Genomic DNA, 17,389 nt, shown 5'->3' with positions numbered 1-17,389 from the left:
AATATATTTAATATGTCATTGTAGTCATCAAAACATCTGTTAGTCGGCAACGTTTGACAGTAAACTCAGGACGGTCCCTTTAAAAAAGAGAGATAAAAATATACAAATAAAACAATTAAAATAAAATAAAGTAATGACTAAGGTAAAGAAGAAATGCCATCTAAGTCAAAAGAGAGAAGGAAGGAAGGAAATGTTTTATTTAACGACGCACTCAACACATTTTATTTACGGTTATATGGCATCGGACATAATATGGTTAAGGACCACACAGATATTGAGAGATGAAAGCCGCTGTCGCCACTTCATGGGCTACTCGTTTCGATTAGCAGCAAGGGATCTTTTGTATGCACCATCCCACAGACAGGATAGCACACCCAACGGCCTTTGATATACCAGTCGTGGTGCACTGGCTGGAGCGAGAAATTCAAAAGAGAGAATGAAAAATGAGCAGTGAGATAATAATAACAATTTTTAAAGCAACAAGATTTAAAATGATGATGATATTGATGATGATGATGATGATGATGGTGATGATGATAATGATGGTTGTGATGATGATGGTGATGATTGTGATTGTGATGATGATGGTAGTGGCGGTGATGATGCCGACGACGTCGATGAAACCTCTAAATTAAAATAATAATAATAATAATAATAATAATAATAATAAAACAATAATCGCACAGCTGTATATATTATAAGCTTCACGCGAAAGGTCAACGAATACTAACAAACTAACAGCCACTTTTGCCGATCAGGAGAAAACACGCATTACTTGTATTACTCGTGCACGACGTATTACCGTTACGTCCCCAGGAAATTAAATAGCTGACCATATGGTGTCATCCGTATAGACGGCCGTCTACATTGTCGAAGTTACCTCCCTATAAAAGAGCTCTTTTATAGCCGACATTCGATTTTGATCCTCGACAGGGACACAAGCCATTAGTAAATGGAAGTCTGACATCTGGCAAACAATCAGTTTAAGAAATATTTTACATTTTCATTTTTTAAAAGTGCGATCTGTTGTGAGCCAGTTATTAAGGAATTTACTAATCTGAAGATGAGCCGAATAAAAAAGTTACATAAAAACATATAAATGGGAAGGGGATCCATAAAATGGGTGCTAATGTTTTTCGTTTTGACCGAGTCGTTCATTGATGTTAGTTTATTTTTGTATGGGCATTGTCCTGGGAGGAAAGTTAAAAGTTAAAGTTTGTTTTGTTTAACAACACCACTAGAGCACATTGGTTTAGTAATCATCGGTTATTGGGTGTCAAACATTTATTAATTCTGATATACAGTCTTAGAGGAAAGTATGTTTTCTTTAACGACATCACTAGAGCACATTGATTTAGTAATCATCGGTTATTGGATGTCAAACATTTAGTAGTTCTGACATACAGTCTTAGAGGTAAGTATGTTTTGTTTAACGACATCACTAGATCACATTGATTAATTAATCATCGGTTATTGGATGCCAAACACTTAGTAGTTCTGACACGCAGTCATCAGAGGAAACCCGCTATCGTTTTACCATTAGCAGAAAGATACCTTTTGTATGCACTTTCCACATAGACAGGATAGTAGATATCACGGCCTTTGATATAGCAATCATTGTATACTGGTTGGGTGGGAAAACAATTAACAGGAGAATGGGTCGAGTTGATTCTTTGACTAAAGCACTGCAGATGAGTGCTCTGCCGACTATGACAGATCCCAGACCCTAATTTCTTCTTCTTTTCTTCTTCTTCTTCTTTTTGTTCACTCTAATTATGACTGTTGAGTCCTAAATAGGTTATTTTTCAAACTTAAACGATTCTACCCGACATCAGTGCTGCGTTCAGTCAGACCGAGCGGATAAACGTCCGCTAGACTTGTTTATGCGCTTCACAGTAAACCAAATGGCCACGTTGGGAACTAATTAAATAGTTCGCGAACGTTAGTGAAACGTTTGCTGGCTGAACTTAGGTTTGGGTGAACTGAGCAGTTTTCTTAAAGGTGTTCTTTGTCGCGATATAATTTTTCTGCCAAGTTCACCCTGATTCATTGTATTTATCTGCTAAACACTGTACATTTCGGGGCACCCCAACCACCCTCCCTTTGGACCGGCGCCTGGGTGTCTATCCAGCAGATGAGCCTATGGTTAGTAGTTAGCAATTAGCAAGTACGGGCATAGTTGCACGATCTTACGTGCCTGTTAATTGACACGTGTAATCGTACTGTTCCTCATCGTGGTGCAGGGGTGTAAACATCCTCATGGATTTCTTTGAGAATAGTGACCAGCCTCGATGGTGTCGTAGTTAAACCATCGGACATAAGGCTGGTAGGTACAGGGTTCGCAGCCCGGTACAGGCTCCACCCAGAGCGAGTTTTGATGATTTAATTGGTAGGTGTAAGACCACTACACGCTCTTCTCTCTCACTGACCACTATCTACTAACGACTAACGCACTGCCCTGGACAGACAGCCCAGATAGCTGAAGTGTGTGCCCAGGACAGCGTGCTTGAACCTTAATTGGATATGAGCACGAAAATAAGTTGAAATGAAATGAGAACAGTGAATACAGCACATATTCAGTATCTCTTGGACATTTTTTTAAAAGTTCTACCAGCATCTGTGATAATATTTTCAAATATGTTTTTCGTTTTGTACAATTTAGTGGAGGTGGGTTTTCTTTTTTTACCTCCATACACTGTGTCCATGATCTCACCACAGTGTTTCTTTTTATCTTTCTGAATTTTTTTTTTTTTTTTTTTTTTTTGATAATTAATGTTAATATGTTAATATGTTTGATTGTGTCTTTCACAAATGTGACCCTTTCATTAAAGGGACATTCCTGAGTTTGCTGCACTTTTTAAGATGTTATCGACTAACAGAGACTTTTTAACGATTGTAATTACATATCAAATATATTTTTCTGCATAAAATATTAGTGGCTGTATATTAAACGTGTTTCTGATCATTCTTGTGACACCCAATAGCCGATATGTATTTTTGTGCTGGGGTGTCGTTAAACAAACATTCAATCAATCAATTCTGATCATTCTAATATTTGTATTAGGTTAAATTTCATTTTATTTCCTAAAATATAATTTGTTCGTACTTACGAAATTATTTGAAGACAAAATCTGGTTTGGGCTTCAAACAAATATTAAGACGACCAGAAACACATTGAATATACAGACACTGATATAGTAAACAAGAAAATATATTTAATATGTAAGTTTAATCGTAGAAATATTTTATTAGTCGAAAACATCTTACAATGCAGCAAACTCAGGAATGTCCCTTTAATGTAGAGACATACACTATTTTTATTAATAATTTTGGATCTTTACATTGGTGTTGATCATCTTATAACGTAGTTTGGCACCCATTAATCGATGGGTTGTTTTCTCTTCTTTGTTTTTCCTTTTCTGTTGTGTGTGCTGGAGTGTCGTTAAACATTCATCCATTCATTCAATCATTTAAGCGAACCACGTGACTCGTACACGAATCACGTGTTGAACAAAGGAAACACACGAGTAACAACTCTCCTAGTTATATAATTTTGCTGTTGGCCTACCTGTGTTTGCGTGTCAACTAACATTAAAGATCACGTGACGTTTAAGTGAAGCACGTGACTCACAAATTAATCAGGTGATAATAAAACGAAACACGTGACCAATAAACCTAAGTTTCCTTGGCGATAATTTTGTTCTATGACGACGTCTGCTTAAACATCCAATTAGCAATACGGAAACATTGGATTAGGGGCACAGAAGGCGCTCAAAGAGATTTATGTGTCGATAATTGAGGACGTTGCGCGTTACGGAAAAGGGTTAGTCGTAGAGGTCGTGACCCACGCAACACGAATTTGGCACGCTAGCGTGTGAACGAGACCCAATAAAATTGCTCCAAGTGTCCTCCAGCGAGCCGTTATCAATTACGAAAGTTTCGTATCTTTACAAGCGGTTAATGCGATTTTACATTCCTTCACTGGTAGCTGGAGTCGCACGTAAAATGATCAAGCGGACACCGGCGAGAACAAATTACGACATTGCCAGAAATGGGTCCCAAGGGAACGACAAAGCGAGGTGTTACCGTTGAAATGCCAGCTTCCGTATTCTTTGGGGAATCTTCGCTTCGCTATAATTTTCGCTTCTTTCGCACTGTAAAATTGCCATGTACGTGCTTTATTGGTCTAAAGTGCCAAAGGAGATTTTTATTTTGTTCTATCATTGTCAATTTTTGACCAGTACCAGATGTGGACGTATTGAGTTCAAACCAAGCGTACCTTATTAGTTGTAATTCGTGTAATGCCTGACGCCTCCTGGGTTTAAGTTCTGTTTTGTAGGAAAAACTGGCAACATACCAGAACACATGGTTTTCCTTGTTTCATTAAAGAGACTATCCGGAGTTTTCAGTCACAGCAAAACTTCCATTTGTTTACCCCAACAAAATAAACACATGTCTTGCTTTTTTCTCTTTTTATTAAAACACTATCTCACTTTAGTACTATGCTCAAAATACCAACTGTCACGATGCAGTTAGCCAACACCCCGATCTCACGACTTCTACTACTGTCCAGTTGCTAGTCTGAACGCTCGATTCTCCCCATAATATTATGGGAGACCAGTCACCTTGTACTGAATGTGTTTACCCTCTGAACATAAAGAATTATTATTATTATTATTATTATTATGACCGATTAGTTGTTATCCTGAACGCGTCTGGAGACTGTGTGTGTGGGAGGGGAAAGGAGTTACAACGCATCTATCAAATTGGCCAACTCCATCGTCACAGTTGATAGTTTTACCCTAGCATGCCATGTTTTAAATATAAAGCATTATACACATAAATGCATTTGGAATGTCCTTTGGCCTAATTATTTCAATGCTGGGGTGTCGTTAAACATTCATTCATTCATTCATAATTATTTAAAATTTTGTTTGGCCTTTAGAAGAAATAATAAAATCGTACATACGAAATTACTTTAGACAAAGGCCAGTACTGAGATACTACTAAACATTACGAAGACCAGAAATGCATTGGTGCATTAATTAATTGGTTATAAAGATATTCGTATTCTAAGCAGGAACATGTAAGTAAATTAGCATTTCAATAATGTAAAAATATTTGCGAAAAACTTTTTAAATTGCAGCAAACTTAAGATTCTAGTAGTTCCTTTAAAGCCGCGTCTACTTTAAATAGATTGTTATGAGGTGTTTTGCGTTTCCGATTAACAGACTAATGGATCTTTTTTAACGACTAAAATGATAAATATGTATTAAATATATTTAATATATATTTAAATAGATTATAATATATTAGTGTCTGTATATTCAATGTGTTTCTGGTCATCCTAATGTGTGTAATAGCTAATAGCTTAAACTTCATTTTATCTCCAAATATATAAAGACAAAAATTCGTACGTATAAAATTATTGGGAGGTGAATATTAGCAGGTACTTTCCAGAAAACCCCAACCCTGCTCATTACGACCCGTTCTAGCCTTTTCAATCATGGATCTTAATACGTATTGAAATGTCACCGTTAATTAATTGCTTTCGCACCTGCTTCCCAGTCGCAGATATCATGAATATTAATAATAACAAAAATCGATAATTTTGCAGTGTATTAATTTCAAGTTACTGTGTAGGACTTTGTTTTTAACAAGAATTCCGCGGAATTATGTTTCATCTACTATAAACTAATTCTGTGAATAATAAAAAAAAAATTCTGAAGTTACATTGAGGACTAATCTAGTTTTAAAAATAATATAATAATATATTTAAGAATTAAACAATTTTGTTTTTAATAAATTTTAATTTTTGTTTAACATGCACTGAGATGATTTTTCATAGATGAAACTAAAAACCAAATTTCATTGATCTAGGACTTGCAGTTTGTGAAAAATGTAGCTAATCGCTAAAACTTACCCAATCAATAAAACTTACCTAATCGCTAAAACTTACCCAATCAATAAAACTTACCTAATCGCTAAAACTTAACATCAGAAAAGTAAAACATGCACATATTATCTTGACCCTTTGCTTTCTTCAAGCGGGCCAATGTTTTTGATGAACTGGTTTGACACCCACACGCATGCATATACATACCTACGCATGCACACACATAGACACATGCACACACACACAGACACAAAAACACTTACACACATACGCACACACGCACGTACACAGACACACAGAGAGAGACACACATAGAGACACACAAACACACACAATCACATACACATACACACACATACTCACATGCACATGTACGCATGCACGCACGCACGCACACACACACGGTAGCGCGCTTAATCAATTTTAGAGTGGTTGGTGGTATGCTCCCAGATAACTGTTTTGAAACTATAATATGTTCTACATTGCAAGTTTTGCATTCTATAACTAAAATTAATTATGACAAAAATATGATGGTGATACTATTTTTTGGATTTAGAATTATTGTGTATGGGAGCTAAAGCTCCCCGTCCACCCTGTTTCGCCATGCTGCCATGTTTCATGCTGCCATGTTTCATGCTGCCATGCTGTGTAGAGCAATGCTGCCATGTTAATAATTTAAACCATCGCTCCTCAGAGTTGGGGGTTTTTGTGTTTTTTTGATGTGTTGATGTGGGTGGAAGGCATTTAAAAATAATAAAAATAAAGTTTGTGTTCTCTAATAACACCACTAGAGCACATCGATTTATTAATCATCGGATATTGGATGTCAAACACTTGATATTTCAGACATCGTGGTCTTAAAGGAAAGCCTGTACAATTTTCCATCACCATCGTTCAAGTTTGTTATACCAATTGAGGAGAAGCGCTTGAATAGGAAAAAAACGTCCTATTTGTCAGTAAGGAAGCGCTTGAATAGGAAAAAAACGTCCTATTTGTCAGTAAGGATTTAACGCTCCATAACACATTTTATCTCAGATATGCGCCGTAAAGTTAACTGGAGCGAGCTTCAAAGTCCTTTCTGTATGTTTGTTTATATGTGATTTTATCATGGGAGTTTGGTTTTGTGTCTTTGTTTCTCGTTGTTTTTAAAATAATATTCATTACTCTTTTTTTCAAACTTTGCATTTTATTTATTTTTTCTTCAGGTTACCCTCCGAAGAACCGGAAGAAGGTAAGATGCACGTGGATGTGACGTCAGACGACCCGACCTTCACGAGTCTGGAAAATGGCCTCACGGACTCTGACGAACGTGAGATGAGCGAAGACTGCCGAGATGACGTGTTGGTGTGTCACAGCCGTCGCCTTGCCAACCAAGAGAACGCAACTCTCACCCGAGAGGAGAGACGCAGGCGTAGGAGAGCTACACAGAAGTACCGCACTGCGCATGCGACAAGGGAGAGAATTCGCGTCGAAGCCTTCAACATTGCCTTTGCCGAACTGAGGAAACTGTTGCCCACTTTGCCTCCAGATAAAAAACTGTCGAAAATAGAAATACTCCGCCTTGCCATTTGTTACATATCCTACTTGAATCATGTGTTGGATTTGAGTTAAAATATCCACCTTTGTTTCAGTTGATTCATCGTATATTCCCCATGCATCCAGACTTTTTCACAAAATGTGTTGGTGTGATATTGTGATATTGGATGGCACATTATCCACTGGACTTAAAAAAAACAAATACACAAAATTTAATGGCTGCCTTCGATTCATTTGAGTTTTAACATTTGTATTGGAATCTGAATGACAAAAAACAACTAAAATGGCATCTCTGCACCAGACCGATCTAAAGAACGTTTTCATAGGGTTGTGGATCCTCCCATGAATCAGACGCTATTTAATGCTGTATTACTGTGGAGAGAATATTCAGTACATTGGATATATTGAAAACTACGAAACACGTGACACCTTTCACTTCAAAACACTGAAGTAGCAGTCGTAAAAAGGAAAACAAAAAACATTTCTGTAATATTGTACATAATTGTAATAAGATGATAAAGATACAAACGGATGTGTACAAAATAAAGAATCTTGTTTGTGATAAACATTTCTGATATTTACAGTAGTGTGTGGAATGGTCCTATGGATCAATAAATTACCGGTTAATTTCGGCATCAAACCGAACACTTCCGGATCTTTACTATTATAATATATCCCCCTTCGAATGTCGTATATTCCAGTTCTATGGGCCGTTTTCCATCTGTGTAATTTTTATTGTTTCGTGGATGATAAAAAAGAAGAAGATATTTCATGTTTTTAAGCTCGTTTCATAAAGTGATCTTAGCGCTAAAATCGCCTTAAGTAAAATATGGTAGTTTGGTATTTAAGGTGATCTTAGCACTGAGATCGCTCCCTAAAACGGGGTCCAAACCTTTAACCTAATTGTAGGCCTATCAGTACCCATTATATGAAAAATATTTCACCAAATATATTTTCATATGTTAATGTATTTATATATATGTATGTGTGTGTGTGTGTGTGTGTGTGTGTGTATATATATATATATATATATATATATATATATATATATATATATATATATGTGTGTGTGTGTGTATGTATGTATGTATGTATGTATGTATCTATATATATAACAATCTATGTGGTTGATTGCAACCGTGGTAATTAATTTAAAAAAATTAAAAATTTTTTTTTTGTAATAATGACAAATTCCTTTCTTTGACATTAACTGCATGACTTTGTCCACGGCATATGTATTTTAATTAGCCTTTTTTTCTTATTTGACAGGGTTGTAATTGTGTCAAAGCGTACCTTTTTATTAACCAACTACATAGTACTTACTTTTTGATATTTTAATAAGTAACTAAATTATGGCTTCAGAGCATTAAATCAAATTTAAAAAAAACCTAGTTAAACATCTAAAACGTTTTATAAACGGCTTATAGTATCAAATGTATGTTAAAGAGGAACGTAGATATGTTACACTCAGTGGATATTTCAAGTAATTAATTTGTGTAATCCCGCCTTTAAATCGCATTGTGTTGATGTACAGGACCACGCGTTGTTTCCAGTGACCAATCACAAACTCTGTAACAATGATACAAAATGTCACTGCATATGTTTAATACTTAAAGCCGCACACCCTAGTTCCATCTAGCGAAAATAAATTATAATTTGGTTAATCTACAAACCTGTAACAAACTTAGATCACGTTTTTATCAAATGGAGTGAAAAAACAGGTTTTATATCGATAAATACCATGGGAATCCCCATGTCCCAATTGCTTGAAATAATTTTGAAAGTTAGTATTCTGATGTCACCGGTAGATCTCGCTCGAAGCACAACAATGCCTACGTCACGACAAATTTCACAGACTTGGGGTGCGTTCGTTTCACCTCTCCTGGACATGTTCCAACAGTTCTGTCCTGGTTGTATCCCCTCTCCAGATATCGTAAGACTTAGCAAAATTATTGTTTTTAAGGGTTTGTAACGTTTTGTATTGAGACATTTACTTGTCTGAACTTTATTGTTACTGAAAATGTTCACGAACTGTGAAGAAAAATCTCACAAATGAACAACAACAAATCGGATGTTGATTGCGCGAACCGTGCACGAGAAAACAAATCGAACCAAAATGATAACGGTCACGTGATATACCAACGTCTGTGACATTGAAATGGAAATATCCCCTCTAAAAATAGATTGAACCTCGCTTGCTTAAAGGTTTTTTCTCGACAACACGTCTTGTGAAAAAATGCAAAAAATACATTTCGTGGTTTTACAAACATCAGGATTACCAAAAAGCACTTCAGGTGAATGGAAATGTGTATTCTAAATAATAAAATGTAAGTAAAGTGCAATTTTATTTGTGAAAAATGGGGTTTAATAGCGAAAAACAACGCCGTAATGGTTAACAAATAACTGTAACTAGGGTGTGTCCCTTTAATCATTAAGTATATCATTAAGTTAATGCAGTTGACGAATGTTTCATGTACATAATATGTCTAATTTATTTCAATAAATTATGAACACAACATAGAAAAATCTAGTTTGTTTAATTTATTTTTTTCTATAATTATGTAAATATTTTGAAAACCATCTGTAGGATTATTTCTGGAAGAATGATATAGATGGACTGGGATGACGAGTTGGACAGCCAAAGAAACTGAAAAATAGGCGCGTGTCAATCGGTCATATCGATATTATCGATACACTGTCTTACATTTCTGAAGACATTAGGAATATTGTGGTTGCACATAATTCGAGAGAGATAGATATAGATATATGTGTATATATATATATATATATATATATATATATAGAGAGAGAGAGAGAGAGAGAGAGAGAGAGAGAGAGAGAGAGAGAGAGAGAGAGAGAGAGAGACACGGACAGACAGGCAAAGAGAGAAAGGTCGATATTTAGATAGAGAGAGAGAGAGAGAGAGAGAGAGAGAGAGAGAGAGAGAGAGAGAGAGAGAGCAAATGTGGAGAGGGTAGGATAAAATTAAAATTATACTTGAGAATCATTTATTTAGTTGGTACGCACGTGGTAGAGTATACTGATTGGTACTGTCGACAAAGGAAAGAAAGAACTGTTTATCTATGGTTATATGGCGTCAAACTTACGGTAAAGAACCACTCGGATAATGAGAAGAGAAACCCGCTGCCACAACTCCAGGAGCTACCTTTTTCGATTAGGTCAGGTCAAGTCGGGTTAGGTCAGGTCATAGGTTTTAACGTACACATACATGACAAGCTGTTGTAGCACACGCCTGTCATGGGCGCAGGTGTCGACTTTCAACGGCTCCTCCGTCCAGGACAGGAAAATGTTTGGGTGGGGGTGGGAGAGGGGTTCGCCCGCGCTGGTATGTGTAAGGGAGCAGAAGCAGCCCGACCAGGGTTAGTAGCGGGATAGGGTTGGTTTTAGTACTACTAAATTTACAAATGTCCCGTAGGATTAAAGCCAAATAGAAAATCTTGCGTACTTTCTTGAAGGTAATTTTGACGTATAATTTAGAATGGTTCATCAAAATTTTAAATGGAGCTAATTGGTTGATTTGACTTCGTTCACTGAAAGGTAGCTTTGAGGACTGGGTATAGAGTGAGCCGGTATTCTGTTTGGTACAACTCCCTCTGAGTGCGAGTGCATGTGCGTATTAGGGAGCTAGTTTTGTGTTGCTCCCCATGGAACTTGCAGTGGTGCTGGGCCATTAAAGGTAGTTCGGATGCATTAGTCAATTAGTCAATGCATACTGTGTGATCGTGATGTGTTTAGTATTCGTGCGGTATGATTGTTGTTACTTAATTATCTGTCTAGGCTGTACCTATTACTCAAGTTCCTAAACGTAGACCAAAAAAATCAACTTGCCCAAAGAAAAAGAATTCCCCTTCCCTTGGATTTAAAGGAATACAAGGGTAGTGGAAGAATTATACTAACCTAACTAGCTATATTTGAAGGGTGTTCACCCTTCTTGTGTAAGGTTTTTTTTAAAAAGCGCCAGGCTTCTCTGAAGAAAAGGACATAGGAGCTGTGAACCATGTTTATTAGCTGGTCCGAGTTGACTGGTGTGTACTGCTCGTTGTGGTCGTACTCTGAACCATGTTTATTAGCTGGTCCGAGTTGACTGGTGTGTACTGCTCGTTCTGATCGTACTCTGAACCATGTTTATTAGCTGGTCTGAGTTGACTGGTGTGTACTGCTCGTTCTGATCGTACTCTGAACCATGTTTATTAGCTGGTCCGAGTTGACTGGTGTGTACTGCTCGTTCTGATCGTACTCTGAACCATGTTTATTAGCTGGTCCGAGTTGACTGGTGTGTACTGCTCGTTCTGGTCGTACTCTGAACCATGTTTATTAGCTGGTCCGAGTTGACTGGTGTGTACTGCTCGTTCTGATCGTACTCTGAACCATGTTTATTAGCTGGTCCGAGTTGACTGGTGTGTACTGCTCGTTCTGATCGTACTCTGAACCATGTTTATTAGCTGGTCCGAGTTGACTGGTGTGTACTGCTCGTTCTGATCGTACTCTGAACCATGTTTATTAGCTGGTCCGAGTTGACTGGTGTGTACTGCTCGTTCTGATCGTACTCTGAACCATGTTTATTAGCTGGTCCGAGTTGACTGGTGTGTACTGCTCGTTCTGATCGTACTCTGAACCATGTTTATTAGCTGGTCCGAGTTGACTGGTGTGTACTGCTCGTTCTGATCGTACTCTGAACCATGTTTATTAGCTGGTCCGAGTTGACTGGTGTGTACTGCTCGTTCTGATCGTACTCTGAACCATGTTTATTAGCTGGTCTGAGTTGACTGGTGTGTACTGCTCGTTCTGATCGTACTCTGAACCATGTTTATTAGCTGGTCTGAGTTGACTGGTGTGTACTGCTCGTTCTGATCGTACTCGCGCTGTAGCCGCTCCAGAAACTTTTAGTTTAGTCTATGTAATATATGTATACATATACATGTAGTTATTTTATTTTCTGTTTTTGGTTCGTCCCGTCCCCATAAATTTCCGAAATAGTTATTCTACACAGTGGCTAGTACTGTTTTAAGGTTATACTATTTTTACCGTTACCAGTTATTATGTAGCCTGGTGGTAAAGCGTTTATTTGATGTGCGGCCAGTGTAGGATCGATCCCCGTCGGTGGACCCATTGGGCTATTTCTGGCTCCAGTCAGTGCACCACGACTGGTACACCAAAGGCCGTGGTATGTGCTATCCTGTCTATGGGATGGTGCATATAAAAGATCCAGTGCTGCTAATCGAAAAGTGTAGCCCATGGCGGGTTTCTTCTTTTAATATCTCTGTGGTCCTTAACCGTCTGACGCCATATGACCGTAAATAAAATGTGTTGAGTGCGTCGTTAAATAAACCATTTCCTTCCTTCCTTGATTATCTGTTCTTATCTTGTTTTTGTTTTCTTGTTGCTGGTTACAGGTCCTTGGGTTTGGCACTAAAGCATGTTATACATATACTCACCTGCGTTGTGTTTTTGTTTTCTTGCTGCTGGTTACAGGTCCTTGGGTTTGGCACTAAAGCATGTTATACATATACTCACCTGCGTTGTGTTTTTGTTTTCTTGCTGCTGGTTACAGGTCCTTGGGTTTGGCACTAAAGCATGTTATACATATACTCACCTGCGTTGTGTTTTTGTTTTCTTGCTGCTGGTTACAGGTCCTTGGGTTTGGCACTAAAGCATGTTATACATATACTCACCTGCGTTGTGTTTTTGTTTTCTTGCTGCTGGTTACAGGTCCTTGGGTTTGGCACTAAAGCATGTTATACATATACTCACCTGCGTTGTGTTTTTGTTTTCTTGTTGCTGGTTACAGGTCCTTGGGTTTGGCACTAAAGCATGTTATACATATACTCACCTGCGTTGTGTTTTTGTTTTCTTGCTGCTGGTTACAGGTCCTTGGGTTTGGCACTAAAGCATGTTATACATATACTCACCTGCGTTGTGTTTTTGTTTTCTTGCTGCTGGTTACAGGTCCTTGGGTTTGGCACTAAAGCATGTTATACATATACTCACCTGCGTTGTGTTTTTGTTTTCTTGCTGCTGGTTACAGGTCCTTGGGTTTGGCACTAAAGCATGTTATACATATACTCACCTGCGTTGTGTTTTTGTTTTCTTGTTGCTGGTTACAGGTCCTTGGGTTTGGCACTAAAGCATGTTATACATATACTCACCTGCGTTGTGTTTTTGTTTTCTTGCTGCTGGTTACAGGTCCTTGGGTTTGGCACTAAAGCATGTTATACATATACTCACCTGCGTTGTGTTTTTGTTTTCTTGTTGCTGGTTACAGGTCCTTGGGTTTGGCACTAAAGCATGTTATACATATACTCACCTGCGTTGTGTTTTTGTTTTCTTGCTGCTGGTTACAGGTCCTTGGGTTTGGCACTAAAGCATGTTATACATATACTCACCTGCGTTGTGTTTTTGTTTTCTTGCTGCTGGTTACAGGTCCTTGGGTTTGGCACTAAAGCATGTTATACATATACTCACCTGCGTTGTGTTTTTGTTTTCTTGTTGCTGGTTACAGGTCCTTGGGTTTGGCACTAAAGCATGTTATACATATACTCACCTGCGTTGTGTTTTTGTTTTCTTGCTGCTGGTTACAGGTCCTTGGGTTTGGCACTAAAGCATGTTATACATATACTCACCTGCGTTGTGTTTTTGTTTTCTTGCTGCTGGTTACAGGTCCTTGGGTTTGGCACTAAAGCATGTTATACATATACTCACCTGCGTTGTGTTTTTGTTTTCTTGTTGCTGGTTACAGGTCCTTGGGTTTGGCACTAAAGCATGTTATACATATACTCACCTGCGTTGTGTTTTTGTTTTCTTGCTGCTGGTTACAGGTCCTTGGGTTTGGCACTAAAGCATGTTATACATATACTCACCTGCGTTGTGTTTTTGTTTTCTTGCTGCTGGTTACAGGTCCTTGGGTTTGGCACTAAAGCATGTTATACATATACTCACCTGCGTTGTGTTTTTGTTTTCTTGTTGCTGGTTACAGGTCCTTGGGTTTGGCACTAAAGCATGTTATACATATACTCACCTGCGTTGTGTTTTTGTTTTCTTGCTGCTGGTTACAGGTCCTTGGGTTTGGCACTAAAGCATGTTATACATATACTCACCTGCGTTGTGTTTTTGTTTTCTTGCTGCTGGTTACAGGTCCTTGGGTTTGGCACTAAAGCATGTTATACATATACTCACCTGCGTTGTGTTTTTGTTTTCTTGCTGCTGGTTACAGGTCCTTGGGTTTGGCACTAAAGCATGTTATACATATACTCACCTGCGTTGTGTTTTTGTTTTCTTGTTGCTGGTTACAGGTCCTTGGGTTTGGCACTAAAGCATGTTATACATATACTCACCTGCGTTGTGTTTTTGTTTTCTTGCTGCTGGTTACAGGTCCTTGGGTTTGGCACTAAAGCATGTTATACATATACTCACCTGCGTTGTGTTTTTGTTTTCTTGTTGCTGGTTACAGGTCCTTGGGTTTGGCACTAAAGCATGTTATACATATACTCACCTGCGTTGTGTTTTTGTTTTCTTGCTGCTGGTTACAGGTCCTTGGGTTTGGCACTAAAGCATGTTATACATATACTCACCTGCGTTGTGTTTTTGTTTTCTTGTTGCTGGTTACAGGTCCTTGGGTTTGGCACTAAAGCATGTTATACATATACTCACCTGCGTTGTGTTTTTGTTTTCTTGCTGCTGGTTACAGGTCCTTGGGTTTGGCACTAAAGCATGTTATACATATACTCACCTGCGTTGTGTTTTTGTTTTCTTGTTGCTGGTTACAGGTCCTTGGGTTTGGCACTAAAGCATGTTATACATATACTCACCTGCGTTGTGTTTTTGTTTCTTGCTGCTGGTTACAGGTCCTTGGGTTTGGCACTAAAGCATGTTATACATATACTCACCTGCGTTGTGTTTTTGTTTTCTTGTTGCTGGTTACAGGTCCTTGGGTTTGGCACTAAAGCATGTTATACATATACTCACCTGCGTTGTGTTTTTGTTTTCTTGCTGCTGGTTACAGGTCCTTGGGTTTGGCACTAAAGCATGTTATACATATACTCACCTGCGTTGTGTTTTTGTTTTCTTGCTGCTGGTTACAGGTCCTTGGGTTTGGCACTAAAGCATGTTATACATATACTCACCTGCGTTGTGTTTTTGTTTTCTTGTTGCTGGTTACAGGTCCTTGGGTTTGGCACTAAAGCATGTTATACATATACTCACCTGCGTTGTGTTTTTGTTTTCTTGCTGCTGGTTACAGGTCCTTGGGTTTGGCACTAAAGCATGTTATACATATACTCACCTGCGTTGTGTTTTTGTTTTCTTGCTGCTGGTTACAGGTCCTTGGGTTTGGCACTAAAGCATGTTATACATATACTCACCTGCGTTGTGTTTTTGTTTTCTTGTTGCTGGTTACAGGTCCTTGGGTTTGGCACTAAAGCATGTTATACATATACTCACCTGCGTTGTGTTTTTGTTTTCTTGCTGCTGGTTACAGGTCCTTGGGTTTGGCACTAAAGCATGTTATACATATACTCACCTGCGTTGTGTTTTTGTTTTCTTGCTGCTGGTTACAGGTCCTTGGGTTTGGCACTAAAGCATGTTATACATATACTCACCTGCGTTGTGTTTTTGTTTTCTTGCTGCTGGTTACAGGTCCTTGGGTTTGGCACTAAAGCATGTTATACATATACTCACCTGCGTTGTGTTTTTGTTTTCTTGCTGCTGGTTACAGGTCCTTGGGTTTGGCACTAAAGCATGTTATACATATACTCACCTGCGTTGTGTTTTTGTTTTCTTGCTGCTGGTTACAGGTCCTTGGGTTTGGCACTAAAGCATGTTATACATATACTCACCTGCGTTGTGTTTTTGTTTTCTTGCTGCTGGTTACAGGTCCTTGGGTTTGGCACTAAAGCATGTTATACATATACTCACCTGCGTTGTGTTTTTGTTTTCTTGCTGCTGGTTACAGGTCCTTGGGTTTGGCACTAAAGCATGTTATACATATACTCACCTGCGTTGTGTTTTTGTTTTCTTGCTGCTGGTTACAGGTCCTTGGGTTTGGCACTAAAGCATGTTATACATATACTCACCTGCGTTGTGTTTTTGTTTTCTTGCTGCTGGTTACAGGTCCTTGGGTTTGGCACTAAAGCATGTTATACATATACTCACCTGCGTTGTGTTTTTTGTTTTCTTGTTGCTGGTTACAGGTCCTTGGGTTTGGCACTAAAGCATGTTATACATATACTCACCTGCGTTGTGTTTTTTGTTTTCTTGTTGCTGGTTACAGGTCCTTGGGTTTGGCACTAAAGCATGTTATACATATACTCACCTGCGTTGTGTTTTTGTTTTCTTGTTGCTGGTTACAGGTCCTTGGGTTTGGCACTAAAGCATGTTATACATATACTCACCTGCGTTGTGTTTTTGTTTTCTTGCTGCTGGTTACAGGTCCTTGGGTTTGGCACTAAAGCATGTTATACATATACTCACCTGCGTTGTGTTTTTGTTTTCTTGCTGCTGGTTACAGGTCCTTGGGTTTGGCACTAAAGCATGTTATACATATACTCACCTGCGTTGTGTTTTTGTTTTCTTGCTGCTGGTTACAGGTCCTTGGGTTTGGCACTAAAGCATGTTATACATATACTCACCTGCGTTGTGTTTTTGTTTTCTTGCTGCTGGTTACAGGTCCTTGGGTTTGGCACTAAAGCATGTTATACATATACTCACCTGCGTTGTGTTTTTGTTTTCTTGCTGCTGGTTACAGGTCCTTGGGTTTGGCACTAAAGCATGTTATACATATACTCACCTGCGTTGTGTTTTTGTTTTCTTGTTGCTGGTTACAGGTCCTTGGGTTTGGCACTAAAGCATGTTATACATATACTCACCTGCGTTGTGTTTTTGTTTTCTTGTTGCTGGTTACAGGTCCTTGGGTTTGGCACTAAAGCATGTTATACATATACT

General features: G+C 38.4%; 1 protein-coding gene across 1 annotated transcript in view; it reads left to right on the top strand.

The window, feature by feature from the left end:
- Positions 1-7,980, top strand: part of LOC121386109 (basic helix-loop-helix transcription factor scleraxis-like) — a 46,270-nt gene extending 38,290 nt beyond the window's left edge. The window contains exon 2 of the mRNA XM_041516907.1: positions 7,102-7,980. Coding sequence (XP_041372841.1) covers positions 7,102-7,507 — 406 coding nt within the window. The 3' untranslated portion in view covers positions 7,508-7,980. The remainder of the gene's footprint in view (positions 1-7,101) is intronic.
- The last annotated feature ends 9,409 nt before the right edge of the window (positions 7,981-17,389 follow it).

The sequence above is a fragment of the Gigantopelta aegis genome, chromosome 12, assembly GCF_016097555.1.
Source record: "Gigantopelta aegis isolate Gae_Host chromosome 12, Gae_host_genome, whole genome shotgun sequence".
Classification (NCBI taxonomy): Eukaryota; Metazoa; Mollusca; class Gastropoda; order Neomphalida; family Peltospiridae; genus Gigantopelta; species Gigantopelta aegis.
The sequence above is the reverse complement of the archived record's forward strand: the minus strand, read 5'-3'. Positions and strand labels throughout refer to the sequence as shown.